The sequence below is a fragment of the Oikopleura dioica genome, chromosome 2 (assembly GCF_907165135.1).
Source record: "Oikopleura dioica chromosome 2, OKI2018_I68_1.0, whole genome shotgun sequence".
Taxonomy (NCBI): Eukaryota; Metazoa; Chordata; class Appendicularia; order Copelata; family Oikopleuridae; genus Oikopleura; species Oikopleura dioica.
Genome location: NC_137292.1, coordinates 6,509,075 through 6,527,035, shown reverse-complemented (window position 1 = coordinate 6,527,035; position 17,961 = coordinate 6,509,075). Strand labels below are relative to the sequence as shown.

Here is a 17,961-nt window from a genome sequence, read left to right as displayed (position 1 = left end):
TGTGAGTCGATCTGCTTCGAGCTGACTAGAACTTCTGAATCCGCTGGAGAAGTTTGTCCAACTCAAAAGTATTGTCCTCTTGGCTGTCCTTGTCCTTATTACGAATGCCAAAAACTTGGATCGCGACAGAAAATGATTCCTGCTTTTGACTTGCAAAAGAGTTCCACAGCCGCACAAACTTTTGGGAAAGAAAACATTAAACTGATAACTGGTCGCTGGGAAAATTCAAAAAATGAGGAACAAAAAGAGTTCCCGATTGTTTTTACCGATTTTAGTGGAAAGAAAAAGCAAAATATATTGAAAGCTTCAGATTCTTTGCTTCCTTATGAACGTTTTTATTGAAAAACTGGCTCACAATTAACAGATCAATAAAAACAGCGAAGTCAACTGGTGCTACTTTTCTTTCTGGGGAGCATTACTTGGTCGATGCGATTGGAAATTTAATGATACTCAGGGAAAATGGTGATGTTTCACTTTTTGTTCTTAATCGCCACAGAAGAGTGTATGTTCATTTTTCTTATCGTCCTTTTTACTGATATTTTTAAAGAGGATTCTTTCTTTTTCATTTTGGATCATCAATTGGTACTCATCAGATTCAGATACGCCGAAAAGAAAAGGATAGAAACATTTTCCCCGTCGTCGCAATTTGAAAAAGGTCAAAAATGAGGGAGATGAAAATTGAGGATTAGAAAATTGATTGCCGATATTTTTGACCGTGAAAAGCGCTCCAACTGGACGTTCGGAGAAATGCTTCTACTACGCTCCTGATTTCAATTTGAATCGTTTTGAAGAAGCTCAGGGCTACATCGCCAGTAATCATTTCAATGCGAAAGTTTCGTCGGCCAGTTTTAATGGCGTATTTTATCTGATGAGTGTCAGAATGGGTGATCATTATATCAAACTCTCGACAACGATGGCTTTAAACAGAATAAGAAGAAGTGAAGAATTGGAGAGAGGATGGAAGAAGGGCGAAGTTGGCTTGCCTGCGGAATTAAGAGACTTGGACCCGGTCCATGTCGTTCCTTTGAAAAGGGTTGGAAATTTTTTGATAAGATGAAATGGTATAAGATGATATTTTCAACGCCGAAAAGATCGATTCGGGAAAGTTGCTTTTGATTCTCGTGTCAAGAAGTATCGCCCTGTCAAACACGCTGTATTCAGTATTGCTAGAAGCAGATGGAAAATTTCTGACTCTCGCCAGAGAGTGGATAGGCTCTCTTGTAGAATACGATGAAGTGTCCATCTGTCAGGGTTCGGTAATTTGAGCTCAAGCTAAAACTCATTTTGGCTAGACGCTCAAATTTCCTCAAATTGAGAACTCAAAGTGACTTGAGAAATCATTTTGAGAAGATTTGAGATTTTGAGAGCTTTGAGTTTTGGGAGATTTGAGAGTTTTGAGTTTTCAAAACTCAAATTAAGCGAGCGCTTCCTTGATTGGCTCATGGATCGCCAGAATTGATTTCTCATCTCTGAGTTCTCAAAACTCAAATTAAAAACGTGAGTCTCAAGCTTTGTTTCCTTGAGTTTTAGCGTGAGCTCAAATTACCGAACCCTGCCATCTGTACCTCGAATTTATTTGCTCCAAATGATCCTTTATACACGGATCAGAGTGGAATCAACAACGATGAATGCGAGTACTTCGCGAATGCAATAGTCAATAATGAACGAATTTACATTCAGAACTACGTTTTTGATGCTACTTTTGAGATTGTCTATCATTTTGTTGGGGATTTATCAATTTTGACAATGTTAGACATTTTGGCGTTGAATTTACTGGCATAAAATCCCACTGAAAGAACAAGTAGAGCTAGAATTTGTCCAACAAAAGGCTGAAAAGAAAATGCACGTGACCAGCAATCCGTTTTTCGCCTTCCACGACGATGTTTTTCCAGCATTCGCCAAGAATGCTGTCTCCCAGCCACGTTTTCCTCGCCCCAGCTGTTTCTTCAAAACGATCATCCCAAACAACTTATTCTCTTCTCTCGAAGAGTTAGAACACATTTCGACTGTTCAAATGAAGTTTAATGTGACAGAAACTTTTGAGCTGCAAATCTATTTTCCGAAGAATTTAAGCTTTTCAAAAGATAGAAAAATCATCGAAGCCCAATTTTTTAACGGAAGCAACTTTTTACGATTGGCATTCATAGGAGCTCCCTTTGGGTGGATTCAGATTATTTTGACGGACGATTTATTTCACAAAAAATGCATCAGGATCGACAGAATTGAAAATTAATTCAAATTCTCTTTTAAAATCATCTTTTATCGAATTCAATAAGCAACGAAAAATAAAAAATATAAAAGGACTTGAAACATTCAAAAACAAAAAGATCAGGATCTTCAAGTTTAAGGGATCCCCCATTTCGTCAACTTTGACCTCTATCTACTTTTTTGAGCATACGTAGGAAGCTGGTTTTGTGCGCATTAGCGGGGACGGACGGTGCCGGTACCAATCCAAAATTGGTACCCGGTACCAAATTTCTGGTACCCGGTACCAAAATAATGTCAGGATACCGAGCCGAAATTGATTTTAAAAGGTGTATTCGGTCAATAAATGAAGTTTTCTTACACTTCAGCCGCGGAGCGGACATTAGTTTTTTGATGAGTCAGAAAAAATGTTTGACTTTGGTACCGGGTACCAATTTTTGGTGCCGGGTTCCAATTTTGGTACCGGGTACTAAATTTGGTACCGGCACCGTCCGTCTCCCCGCATTAGAAAGCCCGCTTCAAAAGGAGCAAATTCTGGTAGAATCATTCGCTTATGCATTACAGGCCGTCAAAGTGATTAACATTTTGAAAAATGGCCATTTTAGGTCATTTTCAAATCGTATCTACTTTTTTTTGGGCTTTAGGATCCAAAATCTTTTTGGTTTATCTAAAAGTATAGACGCTAATCTATATTTTTTGGTAGAATCAGCATGATCGGATAAGTGAATAAAAAAATTATAGTTGTAAAACTTTTTGAAACGATTTTTGGCGTTATTTGGGGGTTTGAATGCTCTCTAGCGCCAACAATTGGCTGAAAATTTTAATGCGGTTATTATATTCGTAATCTTCACATTCTAAGCTTTCGAAAGAGCCCTTGTTTGGGGAAACCTTCGAAACTATTCTGCATGCAGAATAGTTCTGCAAAATGCAGAATAGTTTCGTCGAAAAAAGGGCTATTTTCCGACGAAATAATTCTGCATGCAGAATAGTTTCGACCCCCTCCCCTTGTTTGTGTTATTTCGATGACAATGAAAAATCGAAAAAAAAATGCGATTTTCACGCTAAGTACAATTTACATGCATTTTCCCGAACTTTGGGAGCCAAAATTTCGGGGATGCATTTATGAAAAGGGGTACTATCATACATCAAAATGATCCTCAGAACACGAGGAATCTAATCATAGGCGATAATGACCGGTGCCAAAGTTTTGAAAAATCGGGGGATGATCCCTTAAGTCTGGAAATGTGGAGGTTCAAAACTTTATCTTCTCTTCTGATTCATCGCTCCAGATGAATGTGATATTGCCTATAAAAAGTGCTGGTTCTGGACCGATGAGTCCATATGCATTACTTGCTGATGGATGGTCGATCAATAAAAAAGTAGCCTTCGAGGAATCGTTTTTTAACATTCTTTTTTCCAGACATGCGCTGCTTGATAACCAGCTCCATATCTTTGGAGGATATTATGATGGACATAGGGTAATTAGTACAAGCAAAAAGACAGGGCTTTAAAATTTTATAGATTGCTCGATTGGAAAGGTGCGAATTCAGAGAACTACCTGCCCGGCTTTCTTATCGTTATAACTATGGACATGCAGTTTTAGCTATTAATGAAGGCAGTAAAGGTTACTCTCAATGAAATTTTATGTACATTCAACCCCTTTTAGCAATGGTTTGCTTTGGCTTTGATGAATTTAATGCTGTTGAAACCTGTGAGCTGTACGATGGACAATCATTAGCAAAAATTAGTGCTCCGGAAGGGATCCATTCGATGGGCGAATTAGCCTTCTACAATGGTCGGCCTACTGTTGTCGGAGGAAAATATGCATACGGCGCAGTTGAGAAATTGACTGACGATGGCTGGATTTTGCTACAAATGCATCCAGAGTAAACGAGAAAAAATGATAAGTAAGATTAATTTTTAGGTGGATTCACTCCTTTTCTGCGGTCGGGTTACCATCTGGAAGCCTTTTGACTATCGGAGGATTAGATAGTAAAATCGGCAACCCACTGGATGAAATTTGGCGATTGATGAACAATAAGTGGTCAGTTATTGGCTATCTTTTCAAGGTAAAATAACTATCAACAATAGTCGTCGCGTCCTAATTTTAGGCTGTTTATTCTCCATCAACCATATTATTCGATGATTCTATCATCATATTTCCTGGAACTCATGGCGAGCTATCACAATCAAAATCAATTCAAAAAGTTATTTTAGTAAAGAGCTTTAAAATGTTAGATTCTCGGATATTCTTGGGAAAAAATATTACCTCTTAGTTTTTACAAATTTATTCTGAGCTCTAGAAAGACTTAGAAGAGAATATTGTCTCGTCTAATGTTATTGGTGGCCATAAAATGGCTGAATATGGATTCCCAATCATTTATGTCGCTCCTGTTGATTACTGTACTCTTTAGAAAAGAAATATCCAAAATGAAAGTTGAACTTGCATGATCGCAAGGAGACTTTCCGCGTCCTTAGTGGTCCAACGTCACTTTCAACGACGTTTTAGCAAATTGAAGTTATGTCTAAAACAATAAAATGAGCTTTTGGTTTTGCGTAATTCGTATATTTTTGCATAAGTTAATCCAGCGGTGGCGCTATCTCAATGGGTCATAAATAAGTCCGTACTTTTCTCTTAGACCATCAGACAATCAATTTCTGAAACACGCAAAAGTAAAAAAAAAACATGAAACTTTTCGGACTCGTTTTCGGCACCGTCGTCTTCGCTCAAATCGAAGTACTGGAGGACAATAATTTCAACACCGCTCGTTGGGGGAAGCAAATGACCGGGCCAATGTGCTTCAAGTGCGAAGGCAACTCCTGGAAAGAATGCAGAGAGCAAGCTTGGGAGCGAGAAGGAGGCCCAGTGTCTTGCCGAGAAGACAAGGTCTGCAGCATGGTCGAACGACGACGAGGAGGGAAGATCTACAGAGTAGAGTCGCGGTGCAAACAGGTCGATGTCTGCCTGATGGAGCGATGGCACAATCTTCGTCCTTGCCCGCAAATGCCTAGTGCTACCGAATGCAATCGAATGGAGAGAGACCGTTTGCTCGCACTTTTTTTTATTGATTTTCATATTTATTATTCAGAAAACGGTGCAGAAACAACTTCTGTCTGCCGAAACTGCTTCGAAGCGCCTGAACATTTCGATGAGCAGGAAGCTTTCATGAACAAAATTGATGCTGCTGAAGGCGAAAATGGCCTCCCTCTCAGCGAATGGATGAAAGATTCGTTCTATGAAGGAAGCGCCTAAATTTTAGGCCCTAAAACATGCAACAAGCATTTAGCTCCATGTTAATCAGAAGTGATTTCATTGACTGATTCTTTAGCTAATAAATACAAATAAAAAACACCCAAAGCATCTAGCGAACTCAGCAATAATTTGAAAGCAGATGGTCCATTTGAGATGGGAAAGTTCAATTTATTCAGCATGAAATCGATAAAAACTCCGGAATTTCCGAATTAACATCCAAGTTCAACAAAAAAATCTGCGAGGTGGGATAAATTTATCCATCTGAATTTCATTGTTGGCACTGTTTGGCGAGTCAAGGCGGTATTTGGCGAGGCAACTATATATAACCAGTCCTTTCCATTGATCATCTCACTCACTTCTGAAAGCAGTCGATCAGCAGTTCGATCAGCATGTCGAAGGAATCTAGATTTTGGGATTCAAGAAGGAGATTTGCGTCAAAGACGGATCTTCCTGGTCCGATCAGACCTTCACTGTCAGGGCGAAGTTTGAAGTCAGAACGCTGACTGGAATTGAGGATCTTATCTACGAGGTAAAACGAGATACTGTATATTCGATTGAGTATCAAAAATTCAGGACAACTGTCTTTGCGATATCAAGACTCCTCAGGGATGTCACAAGCCATTGGAAGTCGTCATTCTTTACGACGGCTCGGAATCCATGGAAGACAAGTTCAAGGAGAAAATCTTTGATTTCATCAAAAACACCATCAAACTGGTCGACTACAAGCTCATGCGAGATCGATCTCAAGAGCCAATTACTTTTACTCTCGTCCAATTCTCCGGCTGCGATCAGTTGATCAAGAACTACGAGCCTGGTTACGGCTACTACGAGCACAGGGAGATGGAAGAGGCAAAAGGAGATGTTGAAAAGGCGTTTGAGAAGGTATCCCAGAATCCCGGATTCAAGGGGCGACTGGGCATGGCCGCCCCTGGACAATTTCATTGGAAAATGGGACCGACCTTCAGCTCCAGGTAATGTCCATTCCGGGATTGATAAATAATGAATAAATAAAGTGCTCTTTGCGAAAACGCATACACGCAATTGGACAGCTTTTTCAACACGGAAGAGTTGCTCAAAGGATCCTCCAACATATTCCTCGCTCTTCAAGGTACAATTAACGATTCTAGAGTCTAGAGTTGAACAATGTGGCTGACCGATTTTGCTTCTCACGGCTTAGATTGTTTCCCTCTTCCGGGCGTTTTTCATACTGTTCTTTTCAGACATCACGACTAAGGAGTTCAAAGAAAGCTCGAGCAAACTGATGGCCTCCAAGACAAATACGAAGGACGTCGACAGAGTGCTCATTGTCATTACTGACGATAAAGCATTTGATGCTTCCGGTAAGATGAACTTTTCTGTTTTTAATTTTATTCTTTTCCTGAAGAAGTTAAAAACTTGCGAGTGATGGGGCAACCCGATTTGACAGATGCTGCTGATAAGCAACAAGCTGTTTGGAACATGGTTTACAGGTAGGGTCGGGTAAAGGTGCCTTGAGATTACTTTCTATATTCAGTCAGTTCAAAACTGTCTATCCAGTGATCTTCAAGACGGCCGACATCCTCAAGCCTAATGTCTCGCGAATGTTCCACGACGCCGGACTCAAAACTGACGCATTCTACGTTGATGAAGTGCACTCTGACTTCCACTTTCAGCGAATTGGAAAGACCATCCAGACAGCTACTTTCGAAAAATAACCAAGTCAAGACTGACTATTTGCAACAAAACATTTTCACTAGCAAAAATTTCAATTCGATTGCTTTCAGACTGAAATTCTTAAATTCCAAAATGACCCAAGAAACCTGTCTCCCACAAAAAGTCGTCATGAGCAAACAAGTGTAAGTTCACTTGCCATTTGAAAGCCCTTTTTTTGCAGGCACTACCGTAAAAGTTAACAAGAACAATGAAACTTCTAGTAAACTTTAAGACAACAAGTTAAGACAACAAGTTCAGTGGCATTTTATAGTGTCGATTTTGCGGCAAAAATTCGGGTGCGAACTAATGTGCGCCTTTTGGATGTGGAAGTTGAGGCTGATTGCTACTGTGAAGGAAAGGCTACAGATCGCACTTTTGAGAAAGAATTTGTGACAAATTCTAAGCCTGAAAAAAGATGACCGCCGAGCAAACCCATGTCCTCCTCATCGTCTTTCAACTGCATCTTCTTCATCGACTTCTTGAGCTACAATCCGTTCCGGAAAAGGTAATGATACAAAGACAATCATCTTACAGTTATTTTCACTAAATTAGTTATTTAGAAGATATCGCTCCTGGACCAAAGCCTTTCTGAACAGACTTTTAGTGCTTCTTTTTCAATAAAATATTTCATGATACGAATCTCTTATTACTTACAGTCGATTTTATTGCCACCGCAATCAAGGAAGAGAGCAGTGTTTAGGGTCCGACACGATCGGAGGACTCGATTTTTCAAAGGGCAAAATAAACAACACCCCCAAAGAAAATCATAGGATAACCTAGGTTATCGAATACGGCGAAAAATATGCCGGCACTTAAAGCCCGGCAAATCTTCTAAATCGCCGATTTCTCTCGGTTTTTTGGGTTTCTAGGTCGCTCACAATTCCAGGCCTAGTCATTTTAGAAAGACTATAGAAAAATAAGAAATTTTGCTTTTTTAACTTCTTCTAACTCACTGGACTTTTTTTGTGAATTGATTTTAAAGTCCGACTCTTTATTTTGATTTTCCTGGGAAAGCAGCGCGGCGCTCTGATTGGCTGACACGGAGGACACCCTCCAAGCTTGCTCTTCAAGGAAAAACTGGAGAACGCTCACTTAGACTTGGGCGAGGGTCTTGTACTCTTGTGGAAATAATTTTTAGAATTCGCTTTCTTCAATTTTTGTTGCGGAATCACAAATTAGGGCCTTGATTTCCTTGATAGTCCTTGATTTTTAACTTTAAGGGGCTTGACGGCCCTTCGGGCCGTCTCAGCCCCGTTCCTTGATTTTTAATTTTAAGGGGCTTAGCGGCCCTTCGGGCCGTCTCAGCCCCGTTCCTTGATTTTTAATTTTAAGGGCTTGACGGCCCTTCGGGCCGTCTCAGCCCCGTTCCTTGATTTTTAATTTTAAGGGCTTGACGGCCCTTCGGGCCGTCTCAGCCCCGTTCCTTGATTTTTAATTTTAAGGGCTTGACGGCCCTTCGGGCCGTCTCAGCCCCGTTCCTTGATTTTTAATTTTAAGGGGCTTGACGGCCCTTCGGGCCGTCTCAGCCCCGTTCCTTGATTTTTAATTTTAAGGGCTTGACGGCCCTTCGGGCCGTCTCAGCCCCGTTCCTTGATTTTTAATTTTAAGGGGCTTGACGGCCCTTCGGGCCGTCTCAGCCCCGTTCCTTGATTTTTAATTTTAAGGGGCTTGACGGCCCTTCGGGCCGTCTCAGCCCCGTTCCTTGATTTTAATTTTAAGGGCTTGACGGCCCTTCGGGCCGTCTCAGCCCCGTTCCTTGATTTTAATTTTAAGGGGCTTGACGGCCCTTCGGGCCGTCTCAGCCCCGTTCCTTGATTTTAATTTTAAGGGGCTTGACGGCCCTTCGGGCCGTCTCAGCCCCGTTCCTTGATTTTAATTTTAAGGGGCTTGACGGCCCTTCGGGCCGTCTCAGCCCCGTTCCTTGATTTTTAATTTTAAGGGGCTTGACGGCCCTTCGGGCCGTCTCAGCCCCGTTCCTTGATTTTTAATTTTAAGGGGCTTGACGGCCCTTCGGGCCGTCTCAGCCCCGTTCCTTGATTTTTAATTTTAAGGGGCTTGACGGCCCTTCGGGCCGTCTCAGCCCCGTTCCTTGATTTTTAATTTTAAGGGGCTTGACGGCCCTTCGGGCCGTCTCAGCCCCGTTCCTTGATTTTTAATTTTAAGGGGCTTGACGGCCCTTCGGGCCGTCTCAGCCCCGTTCCTTGATTTTTAATTTTAAGGGGCTTGACGGCCCTTCGGGCCGTCTCAGCCCCGTTCCTTGATTTTTAATTTTAAGGGGCTTGACAAAGGCATTTAACTCTGAGGTGATCAATCTCAGTTTTGTCCCCAACCCCACCCACACCCATTTACATAAAAATTAAAATTATCCCTATTTCTAGGTTTGTTATGGTTATTATCTTACAATTAATTTTTTTTAATAACGAGATTTATTCAATAACATGTATTTCTGCTCAAAAAAGTGTGACTTTGCATTTTATGGTCTTCTTTTTGAAGGAAAATTCGATGAAAAAAAACTTGATTTTTGGTGACTCGACCTCACCACCTCTTGCTTGTCAAGCGAGAGCGCTAACATTTGAGCCACCAAGGGAATCATTCGGGCAGTATTTAAAATCGCTCGGCGGAGCTGACCAATCAGAGCGCACTTGGCTCTCCGTTTAAATTTTCATTAACTCTTTGGGCGCGAGCCTGGTCCTATGCGTTGGCAACCGCGTGGCGCTTTAAAACGCCACGGAGTTTTTCTCAATTTTGAGCCATTTCTTAATAAATTTCTCTAATTTAAAAAGAAGTATTAAAAAGAAAATCGTTTGGGCTATCCATTGATCCCAATTTTATTTTTTATCTCCGTCGGGAATAACTGTAAATAGCCATTGAAGATTGGCCGAAAAACAGGAAGGCGCCGCGCGCTCTCCCTCTGTTTTCCCTTTTTGAAGGGAAAAGCGCGTGAGTAACGCCTATTTCGGCCGAGTCAGACTTTTTCTTTTTGATTTTAGAGCAAGTTTTTGTAGCAAATTTATTTTTTTAAAACAATCACTAGGTAGAAAAATGTCCGAATTTTCCAGAAAAGTAAAAATTTTTACATTTCGCTAAGTTATTCGTAGAGAAATCGCCCGTCAAATTCCCCGTGGCGTTTAAAAACGCCACGCTCGCCCAAAGGGTTAAAGCCCTGAAAAGGGCTGAATGGGGGGCTTTTGGGAGAATCAGTGAACGGAATTGAATTCCTTAGGGTCGAATTAGTGGAATCGTGAAGTTTCATTGAAATTAAATTTTTGGTCCTAATCATGCCGGACCCTAGCAGTGTTCACTAAGCTAAAATTTTGGTAATGATTTCCTTTAAAAATGGCCTCCCTCTCACTGAGAGTCTCAGCGAATAGATGAAGGATTCCTTCTACGAAAGAAGCGCCTAAAACATGTAACAAGCATTCAACCCTTTACAAATCAGAAGTGATTTCATTGACTGATTCTTCAAAAAATGATGTGTTCTCAACAATAATTTGAAAGCAGGTGGCTCATCTCGGATGGGAATCCCGATTGTACTTCCGAAAGTTCAATTTATTCAGAAGGTCATGAAAACGATATAAACTCCGGTATTTGAAATACCGTATTTCCGAATTTACATCCTAGTTCAACAAAAAAATCTGCGAGGTGGGATAAATTTATCCATCTGAGTTTCATTGTTAGCACTGTTTGGCGAGTCGAGGCGGTATTTGGCGAGGCAACTATATATAACCAGTCCTTTCCATTGAACATCTCACTCACTTCTGAAAGAGCAGTTCGATCAGCATGTCGAAGGAATCTAGATTTTTGGGATTCAAGAAGGAGATTTGCGTCAAAGACGGATCTTCCTGGTCCGATCAGACCTTCACGGTCAGGGCGAAGTTTGAAGTCAGAACGCTGACTGGACTGGAGGATCTCATCTACGAGGTAAAACGAGAAAATGTTTTAAATGAGTCACTAGAATATCGAAAATTCAGGACAACTGTCTTTGCGATATCAAGACTCCTCAGGGATGTCACAAGCCATTGGAAGTCGTCATTCTCTACGACGGCTCGGAATCGATGGAAGACAAGTTCAAGGAGAAAATCTTTGATTTCATCAAAAACACCATCAAACTGGTCGACTACAAGCTCATGCGAGATCGATCTCAAGAGCCAATTACTTTTACTCTCGTCCAATTCTCCGGCTGCGACCAGTTGATCAAGAACTACGAGCCTGGCTACGGATACTACGAGCACAAGGAAATGGAAGAGGCGAAAGGAGATGTCAAAAAGGCGTTTGAGAAGGTTTCCAAGAAGCCTGGATTCTGGAAGGGGCGACTGGGTATGGCAGCCCCTGGACAGTTTCATTGGAAAATGGGACCGACCTTTAGCTCCAGGTAAATTTCATTTCGGTGTTGATAAATAATAATGAAATAAAGCGCTCTTTGCGAAAACGCATACACGCAATTGGACGGCTTCTTCAACACGGAAGAGTTGCTCAAAGGATCCTCTAACTTATTCCTCGCTCTTCAAGGTAAAACTTACGATTGTTCTCATTCTAGAGTCGAACAATGTAGCTGAGCGACGCTGCTTCTCCCGGCTTAGATTGTTTCCCTCTTCCGGGCGTTTTTCATACTGTTCTTTTCAGACATCACGACTAAGGAGTTCAAAGAAAGCTCGAGCAAACTGATGGCCTCCAAGACAAATAAGAAGGACGTCGACAGAGTGCTCATTGTCATTACTGACGATAAAGCATTTGATGCTTCCGGTAAGATGAACTTTTCTGTATGGAATTTTTATCTTTTTTTCTTTTAGAAATTAAAAACTTGCGAGTGATGGGGCAACCTGACTTGACAGATGCTGCTGATAAGCAACAAGCTGTTTGGAACATGGTCTACAGGTAGAATTTCGAACGAAAAGGACTTGAGCTTAATGTCGATCTTCAGTCACTTCAAAACTGTTTATCCGGTGATCTTCAAGACGGCTGACATCCTCAAGCCGAATGTTTCACGAATGTTCCACGATGCCGGACTCAAAACCGACGCATTCTACGTTGATGAAGTGCACTCTGACTTCCACTTTCAGCGAATTGGAAAGACCATCCAGACAGCTACTTTCGAAAAATAACCAAGTCAAGACTGACCATTTGCAACAAAACATTTTCACTAGCGAAAATTTCAATTCGATTGCTTTCAGACTGAAATTCTTAAATTCCAAAATGACCCAAGAAACCTGTCTCCCACAAAAAGTCGTCATGAGCAAACAAGTGTAAGTTCACTTGCCATTTGAAAGCCCATTTTTTGCAGGCACTACCGTAAAAGTTAACAAGAACAATGAAAATTCTAGTAAACTTTGAGAGGCAAGAAGTTCAGTGGCATTTTATAGTGTCGATTTTGCGGCGAAAATTCGGGTGCGAACTAATGTGCGCCTTTTGGATGTGGAAGTTGAGGCTGATTGCTACTGCGAAGGAAAGGCTACAGATCTCAATTTTTGAATAGCAATTTGTGACAAGTTCTAAGCCTGAAAAAAGATGATCGCCGAGCCAACCCATGCCCTCCTCATCGTCTTTCAACTGCATCATCTTCTTCGACCTCTTCAGCTGCAGTCAACTCCGGAAAAGGTATTGAAAAAAAGACAATCATCTTTCAATTATTCTCACTTTAGTTATTTAGAAGATATTGCTCCTGGACCGAAACCTTTTTGAACCGACTTTTAGTGCTTCTTTCTCAATAAAATCTTTTATGATATCATTGATATGAATCTTTTTTCGGGTCACTTGCTGAGTCGATTTTATTCAAATTGCAATCAAGGAAGAGAACAGAAGGGCAACCTTGTTTAAATTATTGCTGAGTATTTGCTACATGATTTGAGTGTTTTTATTCGTATTTATAGCAACAGCATACGGTATGCTGCATACCGTATCCTGCTTACGACACACTTGATTTATAAAGTGGCTAAAGTGAGCAGTTGTCGCTTAGCGTCATACCGCGTAGAATGAACCAGTTCTCGTCCGATCACTGAAGTTAAACTACGACGGGCGGGGTTAGTACTTACATGGGTGACCGGTTGGGAATACCTCGTGCGCTAAGCATTTTGATTTTTTTTTGATTGATCAAATAGGCTTTTATTGAAATAAAAAAAAAGCAGAAATAGAGATTCATGACTCGTCTCTTGAATTGGTAACTCTTCGCGGATTATCACAAGTTCCAACGTTCGTTGTCGCCTGAAAAATCAACTGCATGTAAATCATTGTTTTCAGAACACAAGGACCTTTGAAAAAATGAAGGGAAACGTTAATCCAGCGACAATCGCGAAACTAAACAGCAAAACAATCGTCGTTGCAGCTACGCACATTGATCCGCACTTAGCTACAGTCATTTTAATTGATCCGGGAAATGGGAGATGAAAGAATTACGATTGATGAAGTTCAAGTGACCGGTAGCTTCTTCGAGTCCATCAGAGCATTTGTAAAGCCCATCGTCTTTCAAGGCGTAATAATTCTAAAAGATTATCTCTCCGCTTTCAGGTACAGTAAGAAAAAGACCTGTATTTCAATTTCCTTGGGCGACCAAAAACAGTATTCTCTGCAATTCTCGCACTGCCGTAAATACGTATGATTACAAGCCTTTTTCGCTTCAAACTCCACCCAAACTGGAGCTCTTTCCCTTGTAATCGCCACAATGTGCCGAAACTTCCAAGTTATCGATGTTGATTTCAGTGGGCATTTTATTCGAACGACGTTACATTCTGTTGTTTGGCAAAAACTAGAATTTCTTTCGAGGATTATCTTCAAAATTCAACGACTAACTTTTTCTGTGTAAAGTTTGAAAATAAAGGACCAACGATAGTTCTCTCGAATTCTAGTGAATTTTCTGCTTTTACTGAGGATAATAAAAATATACAAAATATAAAATGCATTATTAAAAATTTCTCTATTATACCAAAAATGGCAGATGAGTGGAGACTCATTTATTAATTGATCAATATTTGCAGAGCGTAATTTTTTCAATAGAAATAAAACTCTTGTTTTAATTTTAGCGACTTTACCTTGAAAACAGAGATGAATCGAATAAAATATTTCGATTTCCAAAACGGTTACCAGTTTGGTTCAGGACTTACCAAGTCTATTTTTGGCAGGGAGGCTGAAAATCCAGTAAAATTTTGCAATTATCACATGGAGCTTTGGAATGCACACATTTCTGAATTCTTCTCAAATTGAAAAACAAGGTCATCTCGGAGGGTATTTTTGGAAGGCGGGGATTAACACCTTCTAGCTTAGTTCGCGGTCGCGAGTTTGACAGCGCCCTCTATCAACACGGGGCGTATTTAGGCGCCGCGCCGGAAGGCAAATCATCAAATCAGTAAACAACAAAACAAGATTGAAAATGCACAACAGCGATTGCCCTCAGATGATTTTTCGATGCAGCAGAGATCAGGCACAGAGACTCCGCCAAGTCTTCAAGACGAAGCCCTACCCGTCCAAATACGAGAAGCAAGCTCTCGCATCTGAGCTTGATTTGCCGCTCTCCTTCGTCACCAACTGGTTCCAGAGAGAACGAAACCAGTACAAGTAAGTCTAATTCAAAATTTGAAAACTTAAAGAACTCATTTTCAATGTGGAAATCTTCGAGCTTACATTTAAATTCAGAAAAGACAACAAAGAGCTGCCGCTGCAAGAGACCAACTTGGATGGAGTCCGTCGTCAGATGTCGACCGCAACCCCTGCTCCTCGCCGGGAAGTGCCGCCGACTCCACCAAACACTCGAGTCACCACTCCGGTCGTCGTCCCGACACCGCTGCCAGCCTATCCAGTCATCCCTCCCAACTACTTCCACCCGCAATTCCGACAAGCTCTCGCGATTCAAGCTCCTCCAATGAAGCCACAAAGAGGAATCGTCAAAACTGAGAGAGTCTGGAAGCCGCAGCTTGCCTTGCCTCAAGTCACTGTGCAAAGTCGCCCTCAGCTCAGACGACAAATTGGTGTCTCTGCGTTACCCGCAATCAACGAGCAAAGGTAAGACTTCTTTCCATATTTTCGGTTCTCAACATCAAGTTTCAGCGCTTCCGAGCTCCCAGCACCGTCACCCTCCGCCATTCCTCCACGATCTCCCACTTCGCCAGGCACTTTGGTGATCGACGAAAGTTTCATCTCATCGCCAGAGCCATCTGCTTCGTGTAAATCGTCGACCAGCGTTCCAAAGAAACCCTTCCCGGCTCCAGAAAAGAAGAAAATCGTGGCTTCTTTCGTCCAAAAATTCAATGAAGAAAATCCGCTCAAGGTAATTTTTATTACTAATCATAATTCAAACAACTTTTTATCAAAATTTAATTCACAATTTTAGGCCGAAAAGACCGACGAAATCATCGACGTCGAGAAGCTGCCAGACTCTCCAGCTGACTGCGATACAATGCTTCCTCCGTTGAAGGAGAAAGACATCAAGGAAGAGGATCGAGAAGGCGCGACATTCAACGAGGACGACATTCGAAAGGGCTTCCAAGATAGCCAGATGCAAGAAATCCGTAAGTTCTATTCTCGTTTTGATTATGTTCATGTTTTATAAGAGATTCTAATAGTCATTTTTCAGGAATGCTCCAGCAGATGGTCACCCGATACCAAACGACAATGGTGAACATGACCGCAGCCCATAACCAGATGGTCCGAGACTTCCAAGCTGCCATGGCTTACGATCACTACATGCGAACAAACAAAGTCGCCATTCATCCTTCTCTCTTCTTTGGAAAACAATTCAAGTAAACTCCACTGAAACGAATCCATCAAAGCAATCAATCAAGTCATCACTTTCAAAAACACTTCTCTCAACTTTAGCTGTAAATTTATTCAATTTCAACTTAAATCTTCTCAAAGACTCCATAAGCTGCAAACTGCCAAAAAATCTCCTAATAAAAAATGAAAAGAAAAAATCTGATCTTGATCTGCTTCCTGCATCAAAATTTGAGAGCATCGCAAAATTTCTGAAAACGTCCGAAATTCTGACTTCATTTGGATTGACAGTAATTAAGGATATTTACGTTCAATGGCAGGATGAAATTTTCCTAGATTCAGAATTCAGAGTTTCAAGCGAATTTCGATCCCTGGTTATCTTCGAGGGAGAAGACCTTGACAGTTCTGTCAAGAGAGCAAGTCACGAGCTCTGTAGCAAGAGCGCCCCAGGAGCTGCTTGTGACATCGTCCGTATGCGCAGTGTATCGGCAAATCTAGCGGATTTGAATCAAATGGAATGAAAAGCGACATTTACCTCGTTCCATTCTTTGACCTTGAAAACGCGCACATCTCCGCCAGCAACGGACAAGTAAGTTCCCGACTGGTCGAAAGTGACGTGGCTGACTTTGAAAGAGTCGGACAAGGTAATCGTCTTCAAGAGCTTGAGCTTTCTCAAGTCCCAAATGCGAACTTCATTATCCCGAGACGCCGTGGCCAGGTGATAACCATTTTCTGAGAAGCACATCGTTTCGACTGGTCCAGAGTGGCCCTTGAACGGCGAAGCAGCGGGCTTGGCATTCTCAGTCTTTAAGATTTATCACATTAATCTTCACGATGAAAAAAGACTTACATTCGACGACGACTTCAAATCCCAAATCTTAACTTCGGCTCTGCTCGTTCCAGTTCCAAGAATGAGACCGTCAGGATGGAACTGGGCGCAAGAAACGCGATCCTCATCGAAAACCCGGACAATTTCTCGCTCAGCGAAGATGTCGGTGAATGCCCACGACTTGTCGTTGCTCGAGGAGAGGATAAAATCTTGGGTCGGGTGGAGGGAAAGAGAGGTGACCGCATCGTTGTGAATTTTGAGTTTTGATGAACGAACCTAAAGATCAGCGAATGAAATCAATAAGAAGGTACCTTTTCTTCATCCTCGTAGTTCCAAACTCTAATCGTACTATCATTCGATCCAGAAACGGCGATCGGGCCATGCTGATGCAGAGCAACGGACGTAACTGCTTTTGTATGACCTGAAATTTAATTGTAACTAATGAAAAAGAAGCTTAAATAAAACCTTTGCACTGAGCGATGATTTCCTCGTGTTGGCGGTTGAATAACACAACTGATTTATCCTTTCCACCTGTCGCAATGATACCGCTTTGCCGATGCACATCCAGACATGTGATTCCTAATAAGAATAAAAAACTAGTAACTAACGACCTTTTTTACCAGGAACAGAGGCGGAATGGAGACCAGGATAATTTGTCTGAACGACGTAGTTCGAAAGCGTTCCAGTATCGACAAGTTCAGCGGGCGGTTTCTTTCCTCGCTTCTTTCTCGCCGAGGAAAGCTTTTCTCCTTCTTCCTTGAGTCGCTGCATCACCTTCTCCAAATGAAGGTCGTCTTCTGCCACTTCTTCCGCTTCCATCGCTTCGCCAGCTGCTTCGATTTTCGCTTGTTCTTCTTTTTCTGCTTCTTGTAGTTCAAGACGAAGATTGTTGAGCTTCTGAGTGAGTCGCACAATCACTCTCACGGCCGCGTCTTGATTGTACAGTCGATCTCGAAGTTGGTCTTTATTCGCGTGGTTGTCTTTGATCATTTTCGCGTTGGCGAGGACGATTGCGTCGTACTCGTCTCGGATTGATTTGATAATCGAGCTGACAGACATGGACTGTGGAGGTTGCGGACGAACACCAGGTGCTTGGATCATTTTGATCAAATCTTCTTTGCTGAGCGCTCGTTCTGTTTGCGGATCAGTTCCATGCTCGCTTATCCACCGGTCGATGTTCTTCTTTTCATAAACGCCGCCGGATGGAGTTACCCAGGGATCTCCGCAAGGGGCACCGCCGATTCCACAGACAAAATGAGCCATTCTAGCAAAAGAAGAATGATCA

At 41.8% G+C, this 17,961-nt stretch overlaps 7 protein-coding genes and 1 non-coding gene across 8 annotated transcripts; 6 read left to right on the top strand and 2 right to left on the bottom strand.

Moving 5' to 3' along the window:
- The first annotated feature begins 3,888 nt into the window (after positions 1-3,888).
- LOC145700113 (uncharacterized) lies at positions 3,889-4,729 on the top strand. The gene is made up of 4 exons (XM_081777370.1): positions 3,889-4,091; positions 4,130-4,274; positions 4,317-4,412; positions 4,503-4,729. The coding sequence occupies exons 1-4, from the start codon at positions 3,976-3,978 to the stop codon at positions 4,506-4,508; spliced, it is 363 nt and encodes a 120-aa protein (XP_081633496.1). The 5' UTR covers positions 3,889-3,975; the 3' UTR covers positions 4,509-4,729.
- Positions 4,730-4,867: 138 nt separating this feature from the next.
- On the top strand, positions 4,868-5,485 carry LOC145699541 (uncharacterized). The gene is made up of 2 exons (XM_081776808.1): positions 4,868-5,249; positions 5,295-5,485. The coding sequence occupies exons 1-2, from the start codon at positions 4,892-4,894 to the stop codon at positions 5,456-5,458; spliced, it is 522 nt and encodes a 173-aa protein (XP_081632934.1). The 5' UTR covers positions 4,868-4,891; the 3' UTR covers positions 5,459-5,485.
- Positions 5,486-5,824: 339 nt separating this feature from the next.
- Positions 5,825-7,508, top strand: LOC145698770 (uncharacterized). The gene is made up of 7 exons (XM_081775991.1): positions 5,825-5,987; positions 6,032-6,429; positions 6,472-6,566; positions 6,679-6,798; positions 6,843-6,927; positions 6,972-7,293; positions 7,422-7,508. Exons 2-6 carry the CDS (start codon positions 6,116-6,118, stop codon positions 7,150-7,152), a joined length of 795 nt encoding a protein of 264 aa, XP_081632117.1. The 5' UTR covers positions 5,825-5,987; positions 6,032-6,115; the 3' UTR covers positions 7,153-7,293; positions 7,422-7,508.
- Positions 7,509-10,886: 3,378 nt separating this feature from the next.
- LOC145698769 (uncharacterized) lies at positions 10,887-12,593 on the top strand. Its single transcript, XM_081775989.1, has 7 exons — positions 10,887-11,071; positions 11,122-11,522; positions 11,565-11,659; positions 11,774-11,893; positions 11,941-12,025; positions 12,072-12,393; positions 12,511-12,593. The coding sequence occupies exons 1-6, from the start codon at positions 10,931-10,933 to the stop codon at positions 12,250-12,252; spliced, it is 1,023 nt and encodes a 340-aa protein (XP_081632115.1). The 5' UTR covers positions 10,887-10,930; the 3' UTR covers positions 12,253-12,393; positions 12,511-12,593.
- Positions 12,594-13,097: 504 nt separating this feature from the next.
- Positions 13,098-13,216, top strand: LOC145700846 (5S ribosomal RNA). Its single transcript, XR_014134230.1, has one exon. It is a non-coding gene; the product is annotated as a 5S ribosomal RNA (ribosomal RNA).
- Positions 13,217-13,269: 53 nt separating this feature from the next.
- LOC145699626 (uncharacterized) lies at positions 13,270-14,050 on the bottom strand. Its single transcript, XM_081776900.1, has 5 exons — positions 13,934-14,050; positions 13,670-13,889; positions 13,541-13,625; positions 13,396-13,493; positions 13,270-13,348 (listed from the first exon to the last, which is right to left on the bottom strand). The coding sequence occupies exons 1-5, from the start codon at positions 14,041-14,043 to the stop codon at positions 13,283-13,285; spliced, it is 579 nt and encodes a 192-aa protein (XP_081633026.1). The 5' UTR covers positions 14,044-14,050; the 3' UTR covers positions 13,270-13,282.
- A 413-nt stretch (positions 14,051-14,463) lies between these two features.
- Positions 14,464-15,999, top strand: LOC145698897 (uncharacterized). The gene is made up of 5 exons (XM_081776133.1): positions 14,464-14,695; positions 14,774-15,139; positions 15,185-15,404; positions 15,468-15,645; positions 15,711-15,999. Exons 1-5 carry the CDS (start codon positions 14,511-14,513, stop codon positions 15,878-15,880), a joined length of 1,119 nt encoding a protein of 372 aa, XP_081632259.1. The 5' UTR covers positions 14,464-14,510; the 3' UTR covers positions 15,881-15,999.
- A 132-nt stretch (positions 16,000-16,131) lies between these two features.
- LOC145700180 (pre-mRNA-processing factor 19-like) lies at positions 16,132-17,960 on the bottom strand. Its single transcript, XM_081777433.1, has 6 exons — positions 17,297-17,960; positions 17,142-17,255; positions 16,988-17,097; positions 16,698-16,952; positions 16,383-16,652; positions 16,132-16,341 (listed from the first exon to the last, which is right to left on the bottom strand). The coding sequence occupies exons 1-6, from the start codon at positions 17,937-17,939 to the stop codon at positions 16,201-16,203; spliced, it is 1,533 nt and encodes a 510-aa protein (XP_081633559.1). The 5' UTR covers positions 17,940-17,960; the 3' UTR covers positions 16,132-16,200.
- Between the last annotated feature and the right edge of the window lies 1 nt (position 17,961).

What these genes read in the sequence shown, in the direction of transcription:
- LOC145700180 (XM_081777433.1), bottom strand. Translation starts at nt 17,939, where the DNA reads ATGGCTCATTTTGTCTGTGGAATCGGCGGTGCCCCTTGCGGAGATCCC. An exon ending in ACTACGAGGATGAAGAAAAG is followed by an intron (nt 16,953 to 16,987) that starts GTACCTTCTTAT and finishes GCTGATCTTTAG; the next exon opens with GTTCGTTCATCAAAACTCAA. An exon ending in ATTTGAAGTCGTCGTCGAAT is followed by an intron (nt 16,653 to 16,697) that starts GTAAGTCTTTTT and finishes TAAATCTTAAAG; the next exon opens with ACTGAGAATGCCAAGCCCGC.
- LOC145699541 (XM_081776808.1), top strand. Translation starts at nt 4,892, where the DNA reads ATGAAACTTTTCGGACTCGTTTTCGGCACCGTCGTCTTCGCTCAAATC. An exon ending in CAATCGAATGGAGAGAGACC is followed by an intron (nt 5,250 to 5,294) that starts GTTTGCTCGCAC and finishes TTTATTATTCAG; the next exon opens with AAAACGGTGCAGAAACAACT.
- LOC145698897 (XM_081776133.1), top strand. Translation starts at nt 14,511, where the DNA reads ATGCACAACAGCGATTGCCCTCAGATGATTTTTCGATGCAGCAGAGAT. An exon ending in AGAGAACGAAACCAGTACAA is followed by an intron (nt 14,696 to 14,773) that starts GTAAGTCTAATT and finishes ATTTAAATTCAG; the next exon opens with AAAAGACAACAAAGAGCTGC. An exon ending in CCCGCAATCAACGAGCAAAG is followed by an intron (nt 15,140 to 15,184) that starts GTAAGACTTCTT and finishes ATCAAGTTTCAG; the next exon opens with CGCTTCCGAGCTCCCAGCAC.
- LOC145699626 (XM_081776900.1), bottom strand. Translation starts at nt 14,043, where the DNA reads ATGCATTTTATATTTTGTATATTTTTATTATCCTCAGTAAAAGCAGAA. An exon ending in TCAAACTTTACACAGAAAAA is followed by an intron (nt 13,890 to 13,933) that starts GTTAGTCGTTGA and finishes AAGAAATTCTAG; the next exon opens with TTTTTGCCAAACAACAGAAT. An exon ending in TCACTTGAACTTCATCAATC is followed by an intron (nt 13,494 to 13,540) that starts GTAATTCTTTCA and finishes AAATGACTGTAG; the next exon opens with CTAAGTGCGGATCAATGTGC.
- LOC145700113 (XM_081777370.1), top strand. Translation starts at nt 3,976, where the DNA reads ATGGGCGAATTAGCCTTCTACAATGGTCGGCCTACTGTTGTCGGAGGA. An exon ending in TTGCTACAAATGCATCCAGA is followed by an intron (nt 4,092 to 4,129) that starts GTAAACGAGAAA and finishes ATTAATTTTTAG; the next exon opens with GTGGATTCACTCCTTTTCTG. An exon ending in TTATTGGCTATCTTTTCAAG is followed by an intron (nt 4,275 to 4,316) that starts GTAAAATAACTA and finishes TCCTAATTTTAG; the next exon opens with GCTGTTTATTCTCCATCAAC.
- LOC145698769 (XM_081775989.1), top strand. Translation starts at nt 10,931, where the DNA reads ATGTCGAAGGAATCTAGATTTTTGGGATTCAAGAAGGAGATTTGCGTC. An exon ending in GGACCGACCTTTAGCTCCAG is followed by an intron (nt 11,523 to 11,564) that starts GTAAATTTCATT and finishes AATGAAATAAAG; the next exon opens with CGCTCTTTGCGAAAACGCAT. An exon ending in GTTTGGAACATGGTCTACAG is followed by an intron (nt 12,026 to 12,071) that starts GTAGAATTTCGA and finishes GTCGATCTTCAG; the next exon opens with TCACTTCAAAACTGTTTATC.
- LOC145698770 (XM_081775991.1), top strand. Translation starts at nt 6,116, where the DNA reads ATGGAAGACAAGTTCAAGGAGAAAATCTTTGATTTCATCAAAAACACC. An exon ending in CATATTCCTCGCTCTTCAAG is followed by an intron (nt 6,567 to 6,678) that starts GTACAATTAACG and finishes TGTTCTTTTCAG; the next exon opens with ACATCACGACTAAGGAGTTC. An exon ending in TAAAGCATTTGATGCTTCCG is followed by an intron (nt 6,799 to 6,842) that starts GTAAGATGAACT and finishes CTTTTCCTGAAG; the next exon opens with AAGTTAAAAACTTGCGAGTG.